At 37.2% G+C, this 18,319-nt stretch overlaps 1 protein-coding gene across 4 annotated transcripts in view; it reads right to left on the reverse strand.

Annotated features, from left to right (window-relative positions):
* LOC125270478 (diacylglycerol kinase gamma) overlaps positions 1-18,319 on the reverse strand; it is a 146,701-nt gene that overhangs the window by 12,464 nt on the left and 115,918 nt on the right. For all 4 annotated transcript variants that reach the window (XM_048194127.1, XM_048194125.1, XM_048194126.1 and 1 more), the window contains 2 exons: positions 16,637-16,727; positions 13,413-13,614 (listed from right to left, as the gene is read on the reverse strand). In XM_048194127.1, the coding sequence (XP_048050084.1) occupies positions 13,413-13,614; positions 16,637-16,727 (293 nt within the window). The remainder of the gene's footprint in view (positions 1-13,412; positions 13,615-16,636; positions 16,728-18,319) is intronic.

Genomic DNA, 18,319 nt, shown 5'->3' on the forward strand with positions numbered 1-18,319 from the left:
TATATATATATATATATATATATAAATTATTGAAAATATTCAAATCAGGAATGTCAGAATCAGAATGCATGGTTTATGCATAAAAAAAATGTCCTTCAAAACCAACACTTTGTATGATGTTCACTAAACCAGGTGAAGTTTTTCAGTTGGATTGGTGTTTATTCTTTTTAGCATGCAGTGTGAAGTATTCCACTATTTCAACTCTATATGGCTTTTGTTTCCCAAGGCTCTGAATACTGCCGTATGATAGTTTTCAGCATGTGGTATGACCTGTGAATCTCTTTTGTTGAGTCAGGACCTGGCTGAAGAGAAAAGCTGCCTGCCAGTGTTTATAAAGTGTTTATTGATTGATGAGAAGTGGAGAGGTTTGAACCTGCCTGACTGTGCAGCTTTGCTGGGGGATATTGTGACTCACCTCCTCTGAAAGGTCAGACAGGAGAGGTTTGCTGAGAGGTGAACAAACCGTATGTTTCACATGGAGGGCTATGAAGTGCCCCAACAGAAAAATCTGTGCCTGCTATCCTTTATCCACCTCCACAATGCCACTATTTGACAAGCTTGTCAAAGATCTTGACGCTTCATGAGCTCTATACATCTCAGAAGTTTTCTCGGAAAGAATAATAGGATTGAGAGCTATAAGAAGAAAAGAGAGAGGTAAAGAGGGCAGATTAGAACTCCAGCACTCACAACATGAAGTGACGTGAGTGATAAACGGCTCTCTAACACCCAAAACTGCAACAATATACAGCCTCACACTCATCTACATGGACTCTGTGCCTGCAGAACTCTGAGAATGCTAATTCACCAATTTCTGCAAAATTTGAATAGTCGACATTGGCTAAATTCTATGTGCTCCTCGTCTTTATCTGTATTTATTGACCATTTTGGATCATTTAAATTTGTTAACTAATGATGCTTTTCCACTGCGTGGTATGTCTCGGCTCGGTTCGGTTCGGCACGGCTCGGCTCGCTTTACTTTCGGTTTGCTTTTCCACTGCAGTTTATGACCACTTCAAAGTGGGTGGGATTATAGACTGATCATTATAGTTGCACCACCTTTACTGCTGTGGATCCGCTCCTCAGCCTGCAACTCGTCTACTGACCACGATACAGCCATTTTTTTTTTTGTCAAGTTGCGTGCGACGGTTGTTTAAAGCAACTCGTTTAAAAAAAGTCGTGTGAACAAATGATACTGACTATTTAAATCTAGCGGGTTTGGTGTCTCTTGTTTCAAATCCAATGACGCTGGTAGTGATGATTCTCTCTGACCAATCAGTGATCTGCAGTGTTTACACGTCACATTTAGTATCAGTACGGCACGCTTGGAACCTCAACCGAGGTGGTACTATTTAAGCGAAGTCTGTACCAAACCGTCCTATGCAGTGGAAAAGCACCAAAAAGTGAGCCGTACCGAGCCGTACCAAACCATACCATGCAGTGGAAAAGCGCCATAAGGATGCAGTGATATTAAAGGTCCCGTTTTTCTTGGTTTTTTGAAGATTTGATTGTGTTTATAGTGTGCAATATAACATGTGTTCATGTTTTGCGTGTAAAAAAACACAGTATTTTTCACATAATTTACTTATCTGTATACCGCTGTTTCCACTGTCATAAAAACGGGCTGATGACTTCCTTGTTCTATGAAGTCCCTCCTTCAGAAATATGTAACAAGTTCTGATTGTGCCAGCGGTTCCTGTGTTGTGATTCGACAGCAGCTTAGCGAACCTTGCCCGGAAAGGTCACGCCTCTTACCATAACGTGGAGATGCACGCGCTCAGTGTTATTGTAAACATGTCTTTAATTTTATCCTATCAATTTGAGCCGGAATCAGACCCGGTGATTGGACTGCGGGATGAAAATAACAGCGTTTCGACGACATGGCGACAAACACACTCTACAAACGCAACTCTTGTGTATTCCTGTGGGCGGAGGTTAGTCAAAAAACTGTTTTAGTGACGTCATTAAAGAAGGAAGTAGAGGGATGTAGTCCAAACTGGCCGTTCGATGTAGGCGACTTCTGTTAAATAAAATATCTCGCTTGGCATTGAACTTTGAGCTTTAAAATTTTACAGATTTTATTTATACTCTAACAACAACATTACACACTAACTAAAGTTTGAAACATGGGATCACGAAGAACGGGACCTTTAAAATTCTGCCCGATACAGATAAGCCGATATTATAATTTACATTATGAACAATGGATGTTAATTTTGAGATTAGCTAAAATTGCATTTAACTGTTTTTAAATTAATACTGTTTTAAAGATGAACTTTAAGTGAGTGTTAGATGAATCTAAATGTAAAAATAAGGAAAATGAGCTTGAACAATTAATTATCTGATATTGACCGATATACACTTTATAAGATACTTAATATTTTTAGGGACAGTATAGAGATGACAGCAAATGCCTGGGAATCAGGAAATGTTGCAAGCCAGATTCAAACTCAATTTGCTGTATAAGCACCATGGCTCAATGTTTCAAAGCGTGAGCATTAACGTCTGTTTTTTCCCCCATTTTTTGCAAACAAAATATAGTCACCCAGTTATTATGAAAATTCTATAAATCATTGTAAAAAGACAAGTAATAATATATTCACATATGCTGTATGCTATATCCAACTGTGTATTTACTGTCAGCCTTTTGTTTCATGGAGCAAACGTATAATTATTATCAAACACACAGCCTCTTGTTCGTTGCCCCAAAAGCAGCAATAAAATAATAATAAAGAGAGGGAGGGGAAAAAAATTGACGGGAGCCTTATTTTCCACACGACACGAATGTTTCCCGCTCTGTCAGGTCTGGGCTTTCTTATTCCAGGCAGCGCATCACAGTGAGGCAGCGCTAAGAATAGCTCACAAACGCCTTCTTATGTAACCGTGTCAGAATGCATTGTGTGGAGGATATTAAGTCCTGGCTAAGCAGGGTCGTGTTGGAAGTGCAGAACAAATGACAGTGATCTAAAAACAAATTACATGATCCACACTGTAGAAAATCACAAACTTTAGTGGATCAATGCCATGTACTTCATTGGAAGCCCCTTCTCAGTTAACAGTGATTTCAGCTGAAGTCATTCAGTGAACACTACTGAGGTCAGCATACTCTTCAACAATGGCATTTTGAAAGTCACTCTCATTTTAGAAAGCAACAAAAAGTGAACCTGCATGTGAAGCTCAAACTGTTCATATCGTACAATGACAACTATTCATCTAACTCTAAATTGTTCCTGTCCGCGGTCACCTTGCACTTGCTGACCGAAGTAGAGACCCGACACCCTGTAAAGCTGCTCTGTGACACTTACCATTAATAAAACTCTATATAAATGATGAATGGAATTAAACCTACAGCCGAAAGAGGTTGGTTTATAAAGGAGCGTCAGGACCTATCAAAAGACAGAAAACTCTCTCATGCAAGGGGTCTGTGGGATGCCACATGGGTGAAAAGAGCAATTATTTATTGTGCTTCTAGTTCCCTCTGGCCTGTGCTGTCCCAAGTTTCATGTCTTGGGCCAGTAGAAGAGAAGCCAGATGGTCAGAAGGAGCTGGAGAGGCTGCAGGAGCTGTGGTAGAGGTGCGGGGGTGGACGGTCTCTTGGCACATGGACAAAGCATGAGAGCCACATCTCCGTGTTTACAGAGCACAATCCACTGTCCGCAGTATCAGCCTGTGTTACAACTCACGCTCACTCAGAATATACATTCCTGTACTACGAAATTTCTCTTGCATACTTAATTGAAAAAAAAAAAAGCTTCTTTTGCACTCTTCACTAACATACTATATTCCCAAGCTATTGTATATACTTCATTCTAACATACTTTATTCCCAAGATCTTCTTCACTGCATACTTTATCCTTGAGATTTTCTTATGTACTCTTCTCTAGCATCTCTGAGATCATCACTAATAAAGCTATTCTTATATTCTCTTGTCTACTCTTGTTATTCTCAGAAACCTCTTATGAACTCTTCTCTGGTAAACTTCATCTCTGAGATCTTATTCACTCATACTTTTTGATCAAGCTCTTCATACTCTATGAGGAGTATGCTCTATTCTCCAGATCTCCTTATGTACACTTTTCTACTATACTTGTTATGAAGACTTCTCTTGGGCCGTATTCACAAAACATTCTTAAAAATAAAATTAGGACTTAAAGGGTTAGTTCACCCAAAAATGAAAATTGTGTCATTAATTACTCACCCTCACGTCGTTCTAAACCCGTAAGACCTTTGTTCATCTTCGGAACACAAATCAACACTTTCTGGCCTCTGATAGACTGCAATGTTATCACCACTTTCAAGGCCCAGAAAGGTAGTAAAGACATCAGTGAAATAGTCCATGTGACTACAGTGGTTCAACCTTAATGTTATGAAGCCTCAAGAATACTCAAGAAACAAAGATAACGACTTTCCTCAACATTTTCTTCTCTTCCCTGTCAGTCTCCTACGCAGTTGAAGTAGATCACACAGTGCAGCTCTCCCAGGTTCTATGTCAGAACACCGGCTCAGTATAGCTGCATTGTGTGTTCTGTGTAAACTGCGTAGGAGACTGACAGGGAAGAGAAGAAGTTGTTGAATAAAGTCATTATTTTTGTTTGTTTTTTTGCACATTAAAATTATTCAAATCGCTTCATAACATTAAGATTAAACCACTGTAGTCACATGGACTATTTTAACGATAACTACCTTTCTGGGCCTTGAAAGTGGTAATTAAGTTGCAGTCTATTGGAGGCCAGAAGGCTCACGGATTTCATCAAAAATATCTTAATTTGTGTTCCGAAGATAAACAAAAGTCTTATGCCATTTAGAACATGTGAGGGTGTCAGAATTTTCATTTTTGGGTGAACTAACCCTTTAAGAATAAAACTGCTATTTTGTTTTATCTTATTCTATAGGTTAAAAAGGGTAAGAATATTTTGTATTCCCAAAAATAAAGTGATAATTCACCCAAAATAAAAATTTTGATGAAATGAAAAGTTCATTTACTCACCCTCATGTTGTTTAAAACTCTATGATTTTTTTCTTCTGTGCAGAACACAAAAGAAGAAATTTTGAAAAATGCTGGTAACTAAACAGTTTGGGTGACCATTGAGTTCCAATGTATGGTCAAAAAGATTGAATAAATGACAACAGAATTTTCATTTTTGGATGAACTATCCCTTTAAGAATGTTCTTACCTTTTTTCTTAAGATTGTTCTTAAGGCAAAACTTGCAAATTCTTGATAAGAATGTTCTCTAAATGTAAATAACTTATTAAAGCTCCAAAATGTCTAAAATAAAAAAAAAGGTCAGATGTTTAATTAATTTATTGGGTGGTTTCAAATATTAAGAATTCAGCATTAGCTCAATCTAGCTAGTAATTTTTTTGTAACAGTCAACATCAACACATCTCACTTTACATCCAACATTACATTGGAAAAAATTATCATAAGGGGGCTTGCTACTTAAAAAAAAAAGGTTAATAGATGGGCAAATATATATTATTAAGATTTACCAGTGTAAAGTTTTGAATTTACTGTCTTAAACAAGGCAAACTCATAAGTAAGATAATCAGACAACATCAAAGTCTGTCATTTTATTCCTAAGACAAAAATAATTACAATGTTCTTAAGGAAATATTTGAAAAATGTCCTAAATTGCTTTTAGGAACATTTTTGTGACTTTTTTTTTTTTTTTTTTTTTTTAAGATTTTTGTGAAAGCGACCCCTTCTGCACTTTTTCTCGAGCATGTTCTCTACACTAGCTATAGCTCTATCCCTGCTCTATTTATACAACATACTCCTCATGACACACTTCATTCCCATGCTTCTATTCAATAGAGCCGTTCTCATTATGCCAGTATTGTGACATGTCTTTAAACGGTCTCACACCACGGCAGACATTTACAATGAGCTCGCTAAAACGAGCTCAAATGAACGATAGGTGTTAATTTTTACATTGTTTAGCATTTCATAACTTGTCATGACTCACATATCGGGGTGGGTGTTGTTCAATGAGAGCCCTACTGATAGTCTGCCACACAACTCATGCTCTCCTGATTATCACACAGTCACTGTACGGATGCGCTCTGTCCGCACATGCTCCGTTCACTGGCGTTCTGCATCCAAAAGAGCTCGCCAGTCTCCCAACCTCTGTTCCCATGCCATTCACAAACAAAGCTCCTCTCACAAAGCAGGCCAACAATCACAGCTCTCATGACGCAGATCATGGGAAAGGGCCCCTTGGGCCAGAAACATCTTCAATGATTTTGAACCCCTGAGGGGTGAGAGCCACTCTTCAAATGTCCATCACTCTTGCTAAAGCGACGATTGGCTTTTTTGGCCACCGATCGAGGACACTGAGCCACAGTGGAAAGCGTCCCTTTCGTTCACTGAGTCACCGTGTTCCCACAATGCTCTTTGGGTGGAGAGTTTTACTTCTATTCCTGTCATGTGCGATGGGAGTGAGGAAATACAACACAAATCATTCACTCTGTGTTTACGAGGTTCAGAGTGTGTGTACGTGTGTGTTTTTGTTTGTGGGATGTAAGAATGAATGGCCCCAGTGCCCTGAAATAGCCATCAGCACGAGTCAGTGTGTGGCAAGATCGCAATGGGAAGGGTGGAGCGACTTGTGTATGAGCCATAAAGAGAAAGAAAGAGGAGAGTTAAAGGGTGTGGGAAGCAGGTGAAAGGACAAAATGTCCCTCTGTGACCCTGAAATAAAGAGAGGAAAAAGGAAGAGCCGATTTAAGATAAGAGATTTCGAGATGCTGCCTACTACACAAATACTGCTTCATTATTTCAGATATTCCTGGGCGGGGTGGTCTGGGTGGGGGTTGGGGAAAGAGAAATCCACATAATTTCTTCCAAAACAGATGTATGTTTTTATGTTATTAAGCAGCTTTTGCATGCTTTCTTGTAATCATTATATGTCATATTCATATTTAACTCATTATCATCATATTAATCAATCTTATCACATATAGTATGTTAATACTACAACTCTTCAATGAAGCATGCTTACTAAGTAAGATACTAAGTAAGATTTATTTTTTTACATACTTTCATTTAGCAAGGATGCATTAAATGATCAAAAGTGACAGTAAAGACCATTTCAAATAAAATGGCATGAAACTTAAGATGGTGCTGGCTGATAGGTCATTAACTCATTTGGTAGCGATCACATCATTGTCTACATAGCGCAGCTGATTGTTTGCTGTGGTATCAGCGGCCAATGAGCTTGCTGCTCAATCATTCAAATACTTGGCATTGTTTGCTGTTAGCAGTTTGCAGCATGCTTTCAGAAACCCTCCATCTTCCTCAGCTCCACCTGTATAGATCTGCTACAGGGTTTATTTCATGTATATGTGCAGCAGCAGCATGTCTTACATGCTCACAGCAATGTCTGTGAATGTATTAGCATAGTATTGGCATATTAATGTATGTAGTAGCAAGTCTCTGTACTTGCTCTGCAGTAGCAGCAGCAGCAGTGTAGCAGATCTATTCTGCCAAGACCAAATACATTGCCATATCCATTACCATGCCAATCTCTCATGCCAAAGAATTGTCATGACAGAAATACTATTCTTTTAAAATTTAAATTCATCAAAAAAATACAGAAAAATGCACCACGGTTTCCACAAAAATATTAAGCTGCACAACCATAATAAGATATTATACTTGAGCACCATTTCAGCATATTAGAATGAAGACTGGAGTAATGATGCTGAAAATTCATCAGAGAAATAAATTACATTTTAAAATATATCAAAATAGAAAACATTTTAGAATGTAATAGTATCTTACAATACCTACATTTAGGTAACAATTGTTTATTATTAAGTTATTTTATTTTTTAACTCCACCCCTCTACAATTTTCAGGGCTCTCCAGAAAAGATTCAGCACTACAGGTCTAACAACACCCCTGCTATTGTAACAGTCACATGCAAGACATCCATTAGGACCTGAGTCATGTGGAAATTGTTGCGTAGAGTGAGTGAGAGGAATTCTCTATTCATATAAACCTCAAAATACACTCCATAGAGAGGTGGAGATGAGGTCATGATCTTACAGCTGTAAACAGCAATTCATTTAACCTGTGGAGCGAGTCAGCATCACCTAATGACTGTTGAGTTCTCAGAAACCCTGCAGCACTCAATGCTTCATTCTAAATAAAAAAGACTTGATTGGACTAACTAACCAACTAACTGTCAGAGTGATCACAGTTACTTTAGATTGGATGTGGCTACTGTATGTGCTGTATGCTGTGCTTGAGTATTTGTGCCTGAAGGGCAGTTAAAGATTACTGATATGAGTCACACTGCTCACAGCAGCCCACTCTCTCTCTCTCTGTCATTCTCTTTCGATCCCTACACTGTTCCTCAGTTCAGGAGGGCCTGGAGGTCTCCATGGTAACTTGGATTCATGTGAGTCAGTCAGTGGAGTACAGAAGAGCACAGAGAGAGAGAGTTGTAAATGTGAAGAGAACTAAAACAAATCAAAGAGAGAGAGAAGGAACAGGTGATGAACACACAGGTCATCGAAAAAGACAGAGGTGCCTAAATACATCAGAAGGGATTTGAAAATCAAGACGTCATTTACTGACGTTAAGAAAAAAGAAGAAAAAAAGACAAAAACATCTCAAGGGTCTGACTTCCCACACAATGGTCATGTTGGCTTGAAAGGAGAAACCCATATATGGGCTCTATTATGCACAGTCATGCATATCAAAATGTTTATAAGTATGTGCACTTTTGCGCACTCACGATCCCACTGGATGAAGCTGAGTGATGTATGTGTATTAAAGGTGCCATAGAACGCTTTTTCACAAGATGTAATATAAGTCTAAGGTGTCCCCTGAATGTGTCTGTGAAGTTTCAGCTTAAAATTCCCCATAGATTTTTCTTCTATTTTGGGGCATAATTATAAATGCACCGATTCGGCGTGCGTCCCCTTTAAATGCTTGCACTCCCCGCCCCCAAGCTTGCAACTCTATAATACAGTGCATAAACAAAGTTCACACAGCTAATATAACCCTCAAAATGGATCTTTACAAAGTGTTCGTCATGCAGCATATCAGATCATGTGAGTATAGTATTTATTTGGATGTTTACATTTGATTCTGAATGAGTTTGATAGTAGCCTATGTGTGGCTAACGGGCTAAAGCTAACATTACACACTGTTGGAGAGATTTGTGTTTATGAATTATACAGACTGCAAGTGTTTAATAATGAAAATAACGACGGCTCTTGTCTCTGTGAATACAGTAAGAAACAATGGTAACTTTAACCACATTTAACAGTACATTAGCAACATGCTAACGAAACATTTAGAAAGACAATTTACAAATATCACTAAAAATATCATGATATCATGGATCATGTCAGTTATTATTGCTCCATCTGCCATTTTTCGCTGTTGTCTTTGCTTGCTTACCTGCATTAAGTCTGTTGATTTGGCTCTGTGCACAGCTCCAGACATTAATACTGGCTTGTCTAATGCCTTGAACATGGGCTGGCATATGTAAAATTTGGGGGCGTACATATTAATGATCACAACTGTTGGGTCACAGTCGGTGTTATGTTGAGATTTGCCTGTTCTTCAGAGGTCTTTTGCAAAAATCAAATTTACATAAGAAGGTGGAAACAATGGTGTTTGAGACTCACTGTATGTCATTTCCATGTACAGAACTCTAATTATTTAACTATGCTGTGGTAAATTCAATTTTCAATTCTAGGGCACCTTTAAATACCACTGAAAATAATGTCCAAATCACAATGTTTTCACCTACATATTGAAGCCCGTTAATGCTTTACAGTAAAATAATAAAGTAAAATAATTGTGAGATTAAGTTTAAAATTAAAAGTTTAAAAAGAAAAGATGTCACACTGAGTTATAAAGTCACAATTGGGAGATACAGTCACAACGAGAACTAAGGGAAATTATGAGGTTGCAATTATCACACTGTAAACCCGAACAGTGAACTTAATTGAATGAAATTAGTTTCTTTTACTCAAATGCTAATGAAAGTTCATTGTACTTAACAGAAAAAAGTTGTGTAAACTCAATTTGATTGTAGTAAGCTTAATTTAATATGACTGAGTTAGAATTGCAGAGAGAGAGCCTGTGGTTAGGTTGAGGATGGGCTACAAAACTTTTAAGACCACATATGCTGTATGTTGTTTGATTATATACGTGCAAATACATAATTCTAGTCTCTTTGATAGTTATAATTAGGGGTGGGAGAAAAAAATTGATGCATTGTGATTCTCTCTTCAATGATTCTGGATTGATTCTGAGAATTTCAGAATCGAGTCTGAGCTTATTTTTAACCACAGTTGCGAGATGTGCTTACGGTGCGTGTACACCGGCGCTGAGCAGAGTAAGCGTTTTGGAAGTTGAGCTTCACTCTCGCGAACCTGAAAATGTTCAACTTCCATAGGAATTAACTGAATATGCTCGCTCTGCGCCATTAGACAAGCATCGTCAGAAACAACCGTATTTTGCTTGGTTCCATTTCCTCTCATACACACACCACTCGAACCTTCTATAAAAAAGTCCTTCAAGACGTTCGGAAAAGCAAGAGCGAATTATGCGCCGGGCATTCGCGTGGTTCATCATTGCAAAGGATATGCGCTCTGAAAGAAACGAGCTTGCAGCTTGCGTTCTCGCCTGCCGGTAGGTCTATTTTCCTTACAAATGCTATACAAAGGCATCATTTAAGTTATTTGGAGTGCTGTGGGCTTATATTTTATAAATAAGAAACTCACTGACAGAAGGCTGCTTGCAATTTCCATGTGCGCTTTGTGAAGGGTGCTTCGCAAAAGTGCCTGTGTGCAACTCCGTTAAGTGTTTAAATGTAGCCTACTTGCATCTCAAAATGCTTTTATGATGCGAAAACACAGTCAGTTAGATGTCTTAAAGGATTAAACAGAAAGGACAAAAACATCTTATATTTCAAAAGAGATCTGTGCATTATTGTGAATGCAGCCTATTCATCCGCTGTCTATGATGACATCAGTAATAAACAACCGTAAAGCTGAGAAAGAGAAAAATCCATCACAGCTTTTGAATGGAAAACGTTCAGATACTCTTAAATATTGAAAGCACTCTTTGTTTATTGCTTATAATGTTTCGTTGTTCCTCTTTATTATTATTTATTAGCCTACTTGCTTTTATGTTTTGAAGCTGTTTATAGCCTATATTTAAAAATCTTAACATACAATTTTATTCATTATTTTTTTTAAACTAGTAATTATTTAAAAAGTACTTATAATTACATAGACTATGTATTAAATAAAAATAAGGTTATGAAACTAATTAATTAATACGAAAAAAAAAGTGGATCAATAATCGTTTTGTGACTCCCAGAATCGGAATCGGATCAGATCGTGAGGTGCCTAAAGATTCCAGGATGCCGGTGATGTGATTGTTAATGACAGACACCTGTGCACCACATTGGCCTTGCTCCGCTTCCAAGGCTCTCGGCCCCACCCCACTTGTTACAAAAATTTTAAGTTCTACTAACTTAACAAAATAAGTTAGTTTACTTAAATGTTTTGAATATTCTGAACTTATTGCGTTTAACAGTGCTCCTGTTCTGTCAACGTTTTGTGCCAATGTAAGGTTTTGTTTAGTCTTATGTAACTTTATTACTTTGAGTTTGATGAACTTAAACCATTTACGGCAATCGTTTTCCTCAAACCTTTTAAGTAACAATATAGTTGGTTAGATTTGTTACCTGAATTCAAACTGAATTAATAAAATAAACTTCAAATCTTTAAGTTGAGTTTACTCTAATGATCGACTAAACCAACACTAAAATATAAATGAATTTAACTCAATGTATATGAGTTTACAGTACTCATACTTATTGGTTTTATAACTTCAATGGTTTACGGCAATCGTTTTCCCCAAATGGTTTGAGTTACCATAACTCATCGGGCTTTACAGTGCAGAAATAGTCACAATGCAATATAAGAAGTCATAATTTTAAAAAAAAAAGTCGCATTTTTTGAAAGACTCATCAAGGAGGACATATTAAATTGATCAAAAGTGACAGTAAAGACATTTATAATGTTACAAAAGATTTCTATTTCAAATAAATTCTGTTCTTTTGAACTTTCTATTCATCAAAGTATCCTGAAAAAAGAAATGCCTAACAGTTTCCAAAACTTAACTTTAAACAATTATAATAATAAGAAATGTTTCTTGAGCAGCAAATCAGCATATTAGAATGATTTGTGCAAAAGTGCATTTTAAAACATTAAAATAGAGAAGTTATTTTAAATTTTAATTATATTACTGTTTTTACTGTATTTGTGATTCAATAAATGCAGACTTGTTGAGAATAAGAGAAGCCTTTCAAAAAATCTTACCGACCTTAAACTTATGAAACGTAGTGTACATTTATTTCCCCATCTCAGGCTGAAATTAACTTTCATACCTACAAGGTGAAACTGCCTCTTAGCTCAGGGGTTTTCAACCTTTAAAGAAAAAAAGTGTCTCCATAAAGTCTCTCAACCAATACAAGGACAACCAGTATAAAAAGAGCTAGAATTTCTTAGTAAAACATTTGAATTAAAAACACTGATTTTGTGCAGTTTAGAGACAGAGACATAAAGCCAGTCTAGAGACCCCTCATATATAACCAACTACCTTCACCTGGGATATACATTTTCATTTTATATTTAGAGAATTTTCATTTCCTTTGGACAAAATACAGGTCTGGTGCTGAAGGCTGATTCACTGCCACCTGAAACAGCTGCTGTTGCTCTGACCTTGGGAGGCACAGTCACATCCAAGCTCCGATCTCTTGACTGAGACAGCTGATGGTGACGCCAGGGCCCCGGAGGCTGGCGTCACAAGGGCTTTTGTGGTGACTTACCCTCCCTGAAGGACATTTAGTAGGAACGGTGACACACACCTCTAGTGTGGGATCTGGAAAAGCTGCGACTGCATTCTCAGGCGCTGACACAGATAGCGCTATCCCTAAATGACGATTAACACTGCTAATAGTGCTTCACACTCTGGGAAATGAGCGCAGGAAGTCCCAAAACACAGTGAGACTGAACATCAGTGTAACGAGCAGCCGGAGAGGCTCCCGCTCATTAGCGATGGTTAAAAGCTTTCGGCTTCTCCGCGGCAGCTGTGAGTCAGAGCTGCATGTGAAACAGCTCCACATAGTGTGCTGATCTACTGAAGATGTCCAGTAAATTGAATTTTATTAAAAGTGGCAGGAAATCAGAGGTTTCGGTCAATTTTCATCATCAGCAATTAAATGTACCACAATGAAACAGCCAGAAGCAACAATTGAATTTAAAAAGGATGCTGCAATAATTTCTTTGCTATATATAGAGACTCGTAGGTTGTAAGAACATTTTTGAGGAGCAACCCAGATCTTATTCATTGGTTTACATCCAAACGTCTGACTCACCTTGAACACAAAACTTGAGCTCCTTGGCATCGGTGACAGTGCTGCCAGTCATTCTCTCTGGCACTTTCTTACTCATGCGATTGTAATTCCGTCTTTTCTTGGTCTCGCCCCACAGGTTGGAGCCCCCGTGCATGCTGGGAATATTGAGCACAGCGATACCCTCCAGAGACGTGCTGCTGAGATCCAAGATGATGCCATCACACTGGGACAGACAGAGAAAACACAGAAAATGTTGAACATTTCTTGATGAAAACAGCATAAAGAAAAAAGATACAATTTGTCACTTATGCCCTTTTATGAAGTCCTATATGCTCACCATGGCTGCATTTATTTAATCAAAAATACAGTAAAAACAGTAATATTGTTAAAAATTACTACACTTTAAAATAACTAGCATTCTATTTTAATATGTTTTAAAGGGTTAGTTCACTCAAAAAAAAAATCTCTCATTAATTACTCACCCTCATGTCATTCCACACCCTTAAGACCATCGTTCAACTTTGGAACACAAATTTAGATACTTTTGATGAAATCCGAGAGGTATATGACAGCAATATAATCACCACTTTCAAGGTCCAGAAAGGTACTAAAGACATTGTTAAAACGACTTTATTCAACAATACGTTGTTTACGTCCAGCGCTTCCAGGTTCTACATGAGAACGCCAACTCATTATCAGCTGGCACCTGCGTCAGTATCATATGCATGTGTCATGCTGCTAATGTGTGCAGCTTTGGCCAATACTGAGCCGGGATTCGGACGTAAACACGGAAGCCTTCACTGTGCTTACTGCGTCACCTGCGTAAGGTTAATGACAGGGAAGAGAAGAGATCGTTGAATAAAGTCGTTGTTTTTGTTTTGGCTCAAAAAATTGTATTCTTGTCACTTCATAAAATTAAGGTCGAACCACTGCAGTCACATCCACTGTTTTTACGATATCTTTAGTACCTTTCTGGACTTTGAAATTGATGATTATATTGCTGTCTATGGACGAGTCATATACCTTTCAGATTTCATTAAAAATATCTTAATTTGTGTTCCAAAGTTGAACGAAGGTCTTATGGGTGTGGAGCGACATGAGGGTGAGTAATTAATGACAGAATTTTCATTTCTGGGTGAACTAACCCTTTAATAATTCATTTATTTCTGTGATGGCAAAGCTGAATTTTTAGCAATCATTGCTTCAGTCTTTAGTGTCACATGATCCTTCAGAAATCATTTTATTATGCTGATTTGCTGCTCAAGAAACATTTCTCATCATTATCAATGCTGAAATCAGCTGTACTGCTCAATATTTTTGTGGAAACCCTGATACATTTTTTTCAGGATTCTTTGATGAATAGAAAGTTCAAAAGAACAGCATTTATTTGAAATAGAAATCTTTTTGTAACATTATAAATGCCTTTACTTTTGATCAATTTAATGAAAAATAACTAAATAACTGAATAAAAGTATTCATTTCCTTCCAAAAAAAGTCTAACTGACCCCACATTTTTGAACAGTAGTGTATACTGTATAAAAAAGAATAATAAAAGCACTTAAAGCATGATAAACTGTATCCATGTTCTTAAATATAGGGAGTGGTGCATCAATAACAATCACATTCCAGACACGAGAGATGTTAAAATGCCTGCCGGCGATCCCAAAATAGAAATGCTGTACAGTACTGTATGATGTCAGAGACCACCCTGAACCAAACCAAGGGCGTCAGTACAGTGGAAAAGTACACAAACTTCAAAAGACGAACGCTGACACGTTTACGACATAATGAGATGCCTTGATCTGCGTGGGATCCCACACAGGAGTGGGAGAAAAAAACAGCTTTTCCTTTTCTAATGCAAATTCCTCAACTGCTAATGTTTTCATAGCTCTTCTAATTTCAAAAACGTTGTGAAACATCAGCCTCTTCGGTCTGAATCAAAGTCCTTTTAAGGCAAGTCAGTTCACTTGGCGGCCATGTTGATAATGCCCCCAGGCAGCTTTTTTTGTAGGTAGTAAACATTCAAGTACAGCTCTTATGTACCAGAATGGAAAAAAATTAAAACTTGTTCATGCTTTAATAACAGCTATCAAATCAGTAATAAAATAGCACAACAATTGTAAATTTGTCTCAAATCAAGCTATCAAAAAGACGATTGCTTCTTTTAACTGAAAGGCAATTTATGGTTTCTCCTATTCAGTATAGTAGTTCATTTTGCCCCTTTATAATGTCTATGCCTAAGATGCGATAGATGCTATTCACACTAAGTGTAAATAGCATATTTTCTTAGCGATAGATGCTATTTACACTAAATGCAAATAGCTGTAGATGCTATTTACAATAAGAGAAAATACCAATATATTCTATTGACACTAAGTGACAATAGCAGCATTTTCTTAGCGATATGCTATTTACACTAGGTGAAAATAGCAATAGATTCTATTTACAATTTGCAATTTGCAATGAGAGTAAACAGTAATTAGATGCTATCTATAATTTATATTGGCAGATACTATTTGCAATTCAGTATTTTTGTACATTAACGGGATGCAATAATATCATAGAGTGTAAATAATTATATTTATCAAAATTATTAAATGGATGCTGCCTTATTGGGAGAATAAAAACCCTCCCTACACCTTCCACTAACCCTACCCAAATAAACACTTTTAATATTATTAAACACTCGTTCACAGTTTATTTCCACTTTTAGAACATTATTTTCATTTTTATTGAAAATAAATGCGAGCTTGGCAAAAGGCGGATTCGAACCAACGTCGACCGCGTTAAAAGCCAGGTCTGCGAGCATTATTCGCTACTGCTGCGCCACCGAAGACGTTGACTTCTGCGCATCTTTTTTAAAACTTGAGTGGTCCAACCGAACATTGGTGGGCGGAGCTAGTGTAAACAGCGTTTACCAACAAGCTATTTGCACTTAGTGTAAATAGACAATCCAATATTATATTAGTTAAAAACAGAAATAATTCTCATTGTCAATCACATCATGCATTATTTATCTAATCACAAGCACAAACTGGCCAGTGTGAAACTTTCGCATGATGGGAACGCTGTCAACTGAGGTCGTTTGCCACTGTTTGCTTTCAGATAGACATTCTGACATGTTCCCTCAACATTGACTGCGTAAGAGCTGGCTGAGGTTTAAAAGACTGTGAATGTGGCAGTATATAATTACAACATTTAAGTAAAACAGGGCACTATTGATGGGCTAAATGTCCTGGACTCACCTCCACCTCAATGGTTTCGTTCAGCTTTTTACAAGTGGCTGAGATGGTCTCTGTGGTGCCAAATTCAAAGTACCACAACTTGTTTTTCATTCTAAAGAGAGAGAGAACAAAAACAGTTAAAAGCTAAACAAAGTATTTAAACAACAGTTTTATACGCTGACGTCTGAACATATTATTAAACCTTTAGCAAAATGGTGGAGACAATAATAATTAATATTCATGAATAATAATTACATTATCTATAAATAAGTAATGATTATCTTTTATGGTTCTGAAAAATCAATAATCTATGTGATGAATTAATCAGTTGTACAATATTTGTACAGTATTTAAGTCAAAACTGAAATGTTAACATGGCAAAAAGCAGTAAGGATCCTGACAAAAATGACACCACGTGAATCTGAATGATTTTTAGATGACTTCAAAAGATTGACAAATAATTGACAAATTAGTAATAGTGCACAACAGGATTTAGAACTCAATATCACAAGCTCCGTCATAATGAACAGAAGAAAAAAAATGATGACTCAGTGTGCAGCTGTTCTATCATTGGAACAACAAACAAGTTTGCGTTTACACACCCCGATGTTAATGCTGGCGTGAAAATAAATATTATGGGATGAACAAAGCCTTGGGCTGTCAACGAATAAAACAGACAACCGCTCTCTGATCTAACTCTGTTAAAAAAAAAAAACAACCTAAGTACCTAATTTGCAACAACACATAACATGGATTTACAAAAATAGTGTTTCCGTTTAGTTTAGTTTAGTAGCTGATATATTATGATTTAAAGCATCAAATATACAATTTAATTAGTCAAGGAAAGCATACTGAACTCTTTGACAGTAAATCTACAATTAATTTAAATAAATGCTCTTCTTTAGAACTTTTTATTCATCGAAGAATCATGACAAGTATCTCAGTTTAGACAAAAATATTAAGCAGCACAACTGTTTTAAACATTGACAACAATAAGAAAAATGTTTCTTGAGCAGCAAATCAGCATATTAGAATGATTTCTGAACTGATCATGTGACACTGAAGACTGGAGAAATAGCTGCTGAAAATTCAGCTTTGCCTTCAAAGCAATAAATTACATTTTAAAACATTAAAATAGAACAGTAGTGAATGGTAATGAATTTGTTACTTAAATAGGTCTAACTCTGTCACAATAATAAGAATTGAACGAAAATTGAACGAAGTGTGCTTTAACACGACTCAGTCTGCCTCATCTTAGCAATTACAATCTTTGCTCACTCTTGACGACATAGTTGGGGTTATGGTTAGGACCAGGGAGCCTTTGGGCCAGTTCATTTTGTCACCCTCTGCCCTTCCCCTGGCCTTCTGAAATATTGATACGCTACAAGGAAAGCCGAGGCAGACAGGTGTGAGAGGACATGAGTGACAGTGAACTTGGCCTCAGCTTCCATGGAGAAACCAGAGCCACCATCGGCAACCTGAGCACAATCTGACATTAATGCTGCCTGGGACACTGAGAGGAGCCAGCTGAGGACAACAGACACTGCCAATATCACAGAAGGATATGAAAAATCTAAAACGAAGATCTTATGCTTCAGCTCAGTGCATATATGAGCTTAAAAAGAAAAGAAAAAAAAAAAAAACAACAACTTCACAACACTGGGACCCTATCAAATCTCTCTCTGCTGTGAATGTTGCATTTTC

Source organism: Megalobrama amblycephala, linkage group LG6 (assembly GCF_018812025.1).
Source record: "Megalobrama amblycephala isolate DHTTF-2021 linkage group LG6, ASM1881202v1, whole genome shotgun sequence".
Taxonomy (NCBI): Eukaryota; Metazoa; Chordata; class Actinopteri; order Cypriniformes; family Xenocyprididae; genus Megalobrama; species Megalobrama amblycephala.